This window comes from Periplaneta americana, chromosome 13 (genome assembly GCF_040183065.1).
Source record: "Periplaneta americana isolate PAMFEO1 chromosome 13, P.americana_PAMFEO1_priV1, whole genome shotgun sequence".
Lineage (NCBI taxonomy): Eukaryota > Metazoa > Arthropoda > Insecta > Blattodea > Blattidae > Periplaneta > Periplaneta americana.
This window is the reverse complement of record NC_091129.1, coordinates 89,582,295-89,592,121: the sequence shown is the minus strand read 5'-3', so window position 1 is coordinate 89,592,121 and position 9,827 is coordinate 89,582,295. Positions and strand designations below refer to the sequence as shown.

Genomic DNA, 9,827 nt, shown 5'->3' with positions numbered 1-9,827 from the left:
TGTTGTACTTCGGAAAATTATTTTTATATTAAGTAATACAGTACTAAGTGAAGAACAATTTCAATCTGGATAATAAATTAACCCCAACCTTTTCTCACATTAAACTGCAGAATGTGTGTAAAGGTGTAGGGGGAGCGTCCCCAGGCCCTTCGACCCTTATTAAATGTCTGTGGATATATGCTGCGTCAAATGGCCTTTGTTGTGTTATTGCAGCAGTTTATGGTGAAGATTATCATCATCGATTTATTTTTATTTTTTTTTGGAGTCAATTATTTTTTTATTAAATAAATCTTCAGATATAGCGTCGGATTTTAAAAATCCCTCACTATACACCTGTTCTTTTTAAACAATGGCGAAGGATTTTCTTTGTTTTGCTCAAGAAGTGCCGAGAGATGGCGTTAGAATTTAACTGAGGATAAAATTTAATATGTAATCTACTTCCATCTGTCGGATAATATTTAAGTTTACGTATATATTGGCTATACTGCAAAGATATCATGCTAGCCAACATACAACTATTTGTCAGCTATCTCATGTACACGAATTGTCATATGACATAACCTATAGTTTCTTTATATTTGTTTTATTTTACAGCAATTATTTTATTGGTGTTATTAGGCAAGCACAAAGTACCAAATCTAAGAATCATGACAGAGGTATGTTGTAGATCTCACACACTTGCGTTATATGTCTTGTAATCGTGAGTTCAACTTTGTTAAATGGTGTGTATTCTTTTTCATTACAGGATATGAAGAAATATTTGCAGCAGTTGTTATCGAGGTGCGCATAACTAAGTTTGCTTACTGCGAAAGACTCATTTATTAAAGCACTAGAACCGCTGTCTTATAGTACGCATAATTTGTACTGTAACATACGCAGTGTTTTAAAAGTTCAATTGAATTTTAGTGCACTGCAGTCTAAAACATCTATAAATGGTCTTTTACAATTTAAGTTATATGTGTTATTTCCATTTTCAGGGTGGACGGACTTCACTGTATTCTAATAACAGACAGAGATGGTGTTCCTGTTTTGAAAGGTTCGTCGTAGAATATTACACTTGTTAACTTCTTCCTGAAGTATTGCGTTCTTGTAATAGCTGTAATGTTCTATCTAGGATACATTTCAGAACACGGATTCCTTCCTTTCCCCTCTTACTTCAGAATTTCAACTTTGTGCACACTAAAAAATTATTGACACTGAAAAGTGCCTTTTCGTAAGCATGATGATGCGCATTCGACAAACGCAGACAAATCTGCTCTTTTAGTATTCTAAGATATAATTGTCAGTGAGGAATCCGTATACTGAAATTTTTCCATGCTAGTAAATCTACTGACATGAGCTTGATGCATTTAAGCATACTTAAATGCCATCGACCTGGACCGGGATCGAACCCGCAACCTCGGGCACAGAAGGCAAAACACTACCGACTGCGCCACACAGGCTGACGGTTAGTTTAGACTTTTGGTATGCCTTGCATATACGAGTCTATGACAGGTTACGTTAGTTAAGCTTTTGGTAAGCTTATGCGTTGCATATACTAAGTGAAATGAAATATGCACTTCGTGTTCATTTTGAAATGTTATTTCAATTAATTAGTACACGGACAAGAACGTAGATTATTTTCTTTATGTAAGCTTTAGTTTTGTACCAAAGTAATATTTTTACAGATTTAGTATCAGCTGGTAGTCATTTTTCAGTCACATAATTCGAAATTTATAGTTAATGTAGGCTGTCTCCTATATTTCAATTTTACCACCAGCATTCCATTGTAAGACATTTAGTTGATTCTGTATGATTAAAGTAGTCCCTGCCCGGAGATCTGATTGGGGGACTATTTTACCTCAGGATAATTTTACCTTAACGGTACTCATTTCATATTGGAATGGTTAAATGGCAAGTTGTAGCCGATTTAAGTGAACACCATATTGTAACGTTTTGGTGGCTACTTCGTTTACACACAACCCCCAGAATGTCTGGAGGACCACACCTGCTGTTGGTCGACGGATCTACTAGACCTAGTTGGAAAATCTTGTTGATCACCAGCTTTCCCTCCTTAAGCCACTGGAGGACGATTTTAGTGCCATAGTCCAAAAACAGCTATTCTATCAATAGTCTCTAGACACGCATCTTCGTCTCAAACAGCAGAAATAACTAAAATGCTCTCTCAATTAATAACACTCAATAAAAGAATTGTATTCCAATGGATACCATCCCATTGTGGAATCATGGGAAACGAGAATGCGGATGCTTTAGCAAAGAAGGGCAGCACTGCTACTTACAGACCTGTTACTAAATGTACGTATTACTCTATTAAAAGATTTATTAAATCTACATACTTAGACTTCAACAAACAAAATTTGATAACACAATCTCAAGGGAAAAAAATGGAACTCTCTGCATCATAATCCATAGTTGATTCCCGATTTACCACGCAAATCGTCTGTAGCTGCATTTAGATTGGCAACAGGCATTAGAAAACAACATATTTCAATTATTGCTCCTTAGGTGAAGTTAGGGCCAATCTTCGATATCTCCATAAGTTATACCACACACGGGATTGACATATATATGGCTTTATTTTCAGCATTCTCCAATCTTTCCTATTTTCTGCCTCGTAGTCTCCACATATGATATAGATCAAACAAGGTTCTGCAGAATAATTTCAACATCAATAAAATTTATGAAGTAAACTCAGTTAGAGAAATTATTGATTTTTACATTATGAAATAAAGTTTGATTGAAATACGGGACTTCTGCGTGTCCCAACAAAAATTACAGGGATGCAGGGCAACCTAGACCATAAAAAGGGGAATTGTCCTGCTTTTTACGAGTCGTATGGTAAGCTTATAAGTATTTTATATAGGTCCCCATTTTAAAGTGGCATATAAAATTAGTTGAAATTAATGGAAATGTGTACTATGTAATTTTATTTGTTGCCAGTTGCCACTGACAAAGCTCCTGAGCTTGCAATGAGGCCGAGCTTCCTCTCAACATTTGGGATGGCAACAGATCAAGGGGGAAAGCTGGGGCTTGGGAAGAACAAGGCTTTGATCTGCATGTATTCAACCTATCAGGTATGTGTTTGTCATTCCCAGCCAAAGTCTGACACAAAGATAGGTTACCATTATACCACAGTCTATTATAGTCACGAAGTTTGAGTTGTGGGGGTGCTAGGAACAATAGACTGTGCCAGTACTATTTCGAATTGTCTGTAATGAGGTGGTATTAGCAATCTAAGTGGTTAACAACTAACTATGGATGCATATTTACTACGTATTGAGCTTCGTGACTGTATATACTAGACTGATTATACTATCAAATTACACTAGCTCTGTCAATGCCTTCCATATGTTAATTTTTATTTGTGCATTTAATTTACCGTTGTTATACTTAATAACTTTTCCGTCAAAAATTACTTCACAACTTGTCTTTCGGGTCACTTAAAACCAGTTTACCCATTACTTTAATTTTTGCTATATTCATTTCACAACTTCTTGTGTCACTGTGCATAAACCAAGAAAATTCATATTTAAATTTCTGAAATATTCATTAAATTTTATCTTCGTGTTGTTTGTATTGTTTGTACTTGTTTCACATCTAGGTAATACACAAATGGAAGTTTGATGGTATATCAGTCAGTAGTAATATTTAATATGTTGTTGTTGTTGTTGTTATCTAATACCGGGCTTTGGCAACGAAGCCATTAGCATTCTTGCTCTCCAGTATTTCTCTGTGGTGGATCCATCAGGTAGAACTTCACAGGTTTGTAGATGATCTTCAGTCATTTCTTCTTCTTTGTTGCATAGAGAGCAATTTGGATTTGTGTAAATTCCTATTTTATTCACGTGTTTGGCCAAATAATCGTGTTCTGTAAGCAGTCTGAATTTTGCTACTGCAGATTTACGTGGGATTTCTGGAATAATTTCTGTTTTTTTTATTAAAATGCTCCATTTTTTATCTTTGGCTTTGGTACATAGTGCTTGATTTTATATTTATTTTTAATTAGTCTTTTAATGGATGTAAAAGGTAGGCTTGTATTTTTGTATTCTGAATTAAATTGGATCCTTTTTTGGTAAGAAAGTCAGCAGTTTCATTTCCAGCAATTCCACAATGTGCAGGTATCCATTGCAATTGAATTCTTTTCTGTAGTTTTTGAAGTTGTTGGATCATTTTGTGACATTCTTTAATTTGGATTGACATCATTTTATATGAATTTATTGCATATAATGCTACTTTAGAATCAGAGAGCATGACAGCATTTTGAAATTGATCTATTCTGTATAGTAGGTGTTGGAGTGAGATATGAATAGCCATTATTTCCGCATCAAAATTTGTTGTATGATGTCCTGCTGGTTGATAAAATGAGAATAACGCACACGTAATTCCTGATCCTGAGTTATTATCTATAGTAGACCCATCTGTGTAACCATTCTTCTGGTGGGTATCTATTGTTCACAGCTTCTAATGCTAGCGCTTTTAGTACAGGTTTGGAAGTTTCAGATTTTGTAACTGGTTCTTCTAAATCTAGTTGAATGTTAATTGGTTCGAAGGTTAGAGGGTTTTCTCTGCTTAAAATGTTTTCTTTAGATTTAGGGAGATTCAATTCTGTTTTTATTTCCGTGACTTTGGACAGGAAACTTGTTTGTATTTTCAACTTGGTTGATTGTAACAGTCTTTTTTCCCATTTTGTTGTTGTTAACCGTAGCATTTTTTCATGGTGTGTTAGTGCCTGCTCCTCTAGAGTGAAAACCTTTAACTACAGTAAAGTCTCTGTAGTTCGACACTTAGCCAGTCTGACATATCCAGTAGACTGAGACGAGCCCCAAACACATGACATTTCATGTCGCTGCTTGTCAGTGTGTGAGAGGGAGACCAGTAAACAGCAGAGCAGAACAGAGGTCATGCAGAAATCATGGAGCTCTGAGAGACGATTGAAGAGATTTGCACCAACAATTCTGAAACACTGTCTGTTGACGATGTAAATGACAAGCTGTTTGGAAACGAAGACGAAAATTGTCAGCTGATGAGTGATTATGAGATTGTCCAAGACGTTTCCACTATGTTTGATGATGAAGAACAAGAATGACCTGTCACAAATTCATACTGTACAATATAACGATGCTGTGAGTGTGTTTAGTACATGTGTCGTGTGGGCTCAGGAAAACAACATAGCAGCAGCTGATGTTTTAGTTTTAAAGAGAGTCAAGAGAAAGGTCTAAAAACCTCTTTAAAAGCAAAAAAACAAACAAAGATTAACGATTTAATTTTTCAGGTTAGGCCTATTGATGTAGAAGGTGGATTTTAAAGAAATTATTGTAGTCATGGTTATAAATTACTGTTCATATCTTTTTCATTTAATATGTCTTTATAAATTACATATTGTTTTTCTTTTAATATGTACTCTTAGCAGTACATACACGTTTATTTTAGTATATTACATACTTTCATTTAAATAGCCTAACTATGTTTTTTCATTGTAAATCCAGTAACCGACAGATCTCTGTAATCTGACAAGGCTGGACTACTGATTCTCTACTGTAGTAATATTCTATGCTGTGGTTATTTTTTTCTGTAATTTATTTCAAGGTAGTTTTTAACTATGATTTATTTGTTCTGAGACTATTTTTCTCTGTGATTAATGTGTTTTGAGGCTATGTTTTCCTGTGATTATGTGTTCCAAAGTTATCTTTCCTTGTAATTGATTTCTTCCAAATATTTCTTTCCAACTCTGTCTTTTTAAGAACATTTTTTTGTCTGGTACTATTTTTTTTTTTTTTCAAAAACTATTTCTCAGAACTTAATGAAAATTTTTATAGGCCTACACATTGTTGATTAGTAATTTGACATTGTAGATGAAAGCTTTTTAGTGTCGTAATTATTGTTAACCTACTAATCAACGATAAACAGTGTTTAAAATTTGTCATTAAGTTCTGACAAATAATTTCTGGGGGAAAAAAAATGGTACCAGACAAAAAAAAAATTCGGAAATGTTCATTCCAGTGTTTAACTTATTGTCAACTTAAAGAAAATAATGCAAGTTACTTATTATGGGTATCAGTCAACTTAGCAGGGCCTGTTTTATGAATGGTGAAAATTTTGTTTGTCTATCTGCTACAATTCTGGAGAAAATTCAGTTCCTTTTGATAAAAGGTAAAGCATATGGAACAGCTGACAATCTCTACAAAGTGTCCTTAATTAATTTGTTCTAAATCTATCTTTTCCTGTCATTAATTACAGTAACTGTTTCAAGTTATATTTTCTTGTGATTTTATTCCAAAATGATATTTTTTGTGATTAATTTGTTCCAAAGTTTTCTTTTCTTCTTCCAATGGTCTTCTATTGGGATCCTCTAGCCATTTGGAGTCTGGCATCCCAGCAGAGATGCGAGATCGTGTTCTTTTGTTGCTTGGATTTATCTAACTTGCTGCGGCATAGAATATGTTAATTTGTTCATTGGGTTTGAGCTATTGCAGAGTGTGCATTGATCTGAATTGAAGATTTTTAATCTATGGAGGTGCTGTGCTATATAATCATGACCTGTATCCAGTCTTGGTTTGGTGCTGTTGATTTTCCAGGTTTGATGTGTGTTTTCCCACATTTTTCTTCTAGAAGATTCTGTTCAACTGGTATGATATTGCTGTTTCTGATTTTGGTAGAAGATTCTTTTTGGCTTCTTGCTTTATGGTGGTGTGATTAAATTGTTCCGAGACTGTCTTTTCTTGTAATTAATGTGTTCCAAGGTTATGTTTTCTGGTAATTATTACTTTTTTGCAGAAGTAATACCTTTTCTTGTGGTCGTTCATTCCGAATTATATTTTTTTGCGATTAATTTATTCCATAATTTCTTTTCTTTTAATTAATTTGTTTCGAAGTTATCTTTTCGATTAATTTGTTCCCAGGGTATATTTGTCTATGATTAATTTCTTCCAGGGCTGTCTTTTCGTGTAATTAATTTCTTCTGAAGTTATCTTTTCCTGTGAATAGTTGTTTAATTTCTTGGTCACACTACTGGTTTTATGGTCGTCTCAATTGTCTGTTAATATTTAATTTTGCTGGGTAGGATGATAATTTCACTCTCCTTAAAAATAGATATGTGTTTCCATTTTTTGTAAGATGATAGACTGATTCATTAACATAGCTTCTACAGTGTTAAGGTATTTATTGATTATAAATGTTTCCCTAGGTTTGTAGATTGTTAAAGGCCTGGATGTCTGCTTGCATGTGAATATATTGAGACAATGGATTATGTGACTATCTGTTAATAAATTGTTTACTGAACCGTAATAGATTAATCAGTATGAATATTTTTTCTGTATTCCTGAATCAGTGTGTACGTTGTTTGACAGGTTGTGCAGATCAACAAGCTTCCCCTTGTTATCAGTTTGATTGGCAGCGTCTCCTGCAACACAGGGCAGATGCTGCTCTTGGAACAGCACATAGAACCACTGCTGAGCGATCTGAGGATGGCTGTTGCAGAGCCCTAAATTAACAGCGGAAACTATTGTGATCTTGCCATAATGACTGAACTTTTTTTCTGCGTATAAAAGTGTACAAAGGTGCTTGTGTTACAACAAAGATTTATATTTAATGGATTTAAACTAATTAAAACTTCATCCACATATTATATAGTCACTTGAACATTTGAGATATATTTAATGTATAAAAGTATTTTACAGATAATTGAACACTACCTTGTGACAGGTTTTGTTGTTGATAGCTGTTAAATATGTTACCTGTATATTGATTGCTTATAATACATTCTTTATATGACGATATATAATTGAGAAGTTTTGTACAGTTGAATATTTTATTCATTATAGATCAGGGTTGCCACATTTCATACCAGAATAAAAGGACATATATGTAAATACTTTTCGACGTGTATAGAACATGAATAATTCAATGAAAAATTATTCAGTATTATTTGTAATCAGTTTAAAATAGTAATAAAAAAGAATGTTCATATTCTACATTCTTTTGCAGTAACATTTCAATGAACAACTCGGCTATAAGTAAATCAGGCGAACATGTCTGTTTATTTCAGTCATAGAAAACACTTTCTTGAAAATGCACTTCATAGTCCAGATTATAAAAAATTGCCATAAATTTTACCACAACACCCAATTTATCTTCATTGCTTACAAACTGTAAAGAGTCTTTTACAAAGCAAACACTCACAACAGAGCTCAGCTACAAAATATGCACAGTGATTCAAAAGGATTTTGTAAATGCTCAGTGGTGAAAGATATAGTTATTTTGAATAGATAATATAAATAACTTTTTTTTTTTTTTTAATTTGCCATCATTTCAGAGATATAATAGTTTGAAGTGCGATTTCTTTTACATGGGATTGCTATCACTTAATTTGGATTGTAATAACATCAGAACAACATTGATATATCATTAAAAACTTTTTGGCATACCTACACGAAAACTGCTATTTTTCATAATACATTATTGATTAGAAAGCTCTTAGCTTTACACATACGGTAAAAATATTGTTACAATTCACTTTTACGTACAAATATCGCAATGTTGTCATACATGTATAAACAACTATGACGAAACATTATGAAAACTACAAGTCACAATATCAACATATCACCAACTATGAACAGAAAAATTGTGTCAGTGCCTCCTAGTCTACTAAAAATGGTAAGAGATAATAATTTTATATAATTTTACTTACAGAAACAGAAATAATAAACAAACTACATCTGAAATGTCTAATATCCAAACCTACATTTTCTCTGTTTAAATTTTTAGTCCGTTATTTTTTAAAATATATGGTATAATATTTATTTTTCTTTCACTTTATAAGAGATTGAGAATGACCCCAGCTGACAGGAATAACAGTTATGGGATGTTAACCATGTGTAAAACTTTGTATAACCTACCTGCCATAGTCCCTCCTCGAAAATTTCCCATGAAATTTTTCATGTTTTCTATTGTCAATCATTGAACGTCAATAAACATGGTCAGTTACCTTTTGCTCTCGGAATGACTTTTGTTTGCGAATAACCCCAAGCATAGACAAATAAATAGAGACCCCAAGTGTGCTTCACAATCTTTTAGTGCAGGTAGATTAATGTGCAGAACTTAACCTCACTGTTTGTTTATAATTAGACTTGAATAAACACAAACAAAATGTCCAATTTAAAAAAAGTTAGTTGAAATGTGCTGTGTCGTGTTCTATTGTGTTGTGTACTGAAGTTTTATAACCTTAGAGATCTCGCTGCTAAAAAACGAAGGTCTACATTTCAACAACGAAAAAATCACTGATTACTTCACATAATAAGGTACTGTGACCTTTCTTTTAAGTACTGTACTTTGTATGAATTTCATGACATTTTCTTACAGAAACCTTACTATTAATTATATGTTTTTAGATTCGAGGTTCGGTTATTTGAACAATCGAATATCCGAACTATAGCTGGTTCCAATTACAGTACAATTAACATTTATTTCGACTTCTGACAGCTCGCTAGCCATGTGACTTACGGATCTGCTGTCATGGTAATATTGCTAACTTGCTGCTACTGCTAGGATCTGTCAGTCAAGTGTGATATGTTCAGTAATGTGGCAGCATTGCCCGCAAGCTTGGGTGATGAGAACAGGGGGTATTAAATGAAGCTTGGCTACTTCCAAGGTTAACCTTGGTTGTCATAACAACAACCTGTAACCCACATGGTTATAGTCGGAGGCACCGATTTTGGCAGATGACCTCGATGACATTTCCAGTAGGCGAGCCAATATTGTTTGTGTAAGCTGCGAGAATGAAATGCAATAACATTCTGAGTCGTTCATATTTTCATAACAGCAGCTCA

General features: G+C 33.7%; 1 protein-coding gene across 1 annotated transcript; it reads left to right on the top strand.

Annotated features, from left to right (window-relative positions):
* Window positions 1-7,972, top strand: Lamtor3 (Late endosomal/lysosomal adaptor, MAPK and MTOR activator 3). Its single transcript, XM_069843493.1, has 5 exons — window positions 1-656; window positions 746-780; window positions 978-1,036; window positions 2,941-3,074; window positions 7,347-7,972. Exons 1-5 carry the CDS (start codon window positions 648-650, stop codon window positions 7,482-7,484), a joined length of 375 nt encoding a protein of 124 aa, XP_069699594.1. The 5' UTR covers window positions 1-647; the 3' UTR covers window positions 7,485-7,972.
* The last annotated feature ends 1,855 nt before the right edge of the window (window positions 7,973-9,827 follow it).

Excerpts from the sequence above, each read along its gene's own strand:
- Lamtor3 (XM_069843493.1), top strand. Across the intron at positions 1,037-2,940 it reads TGGTGTTCCTGTTTTGAAAG|TTGCCACTGACAAAGCTCCT; the intron begins GTTCGTCGTAGA and ends ATTTGTTGCCAG. Across the intron at positions 3,075-7,346 it reads GCATGTATTCAACCTATCAG|GTTGTGCAGATCAACAAGCT; the intron begins GTATGTGTTTGT and ends GTTGTTTGACAG.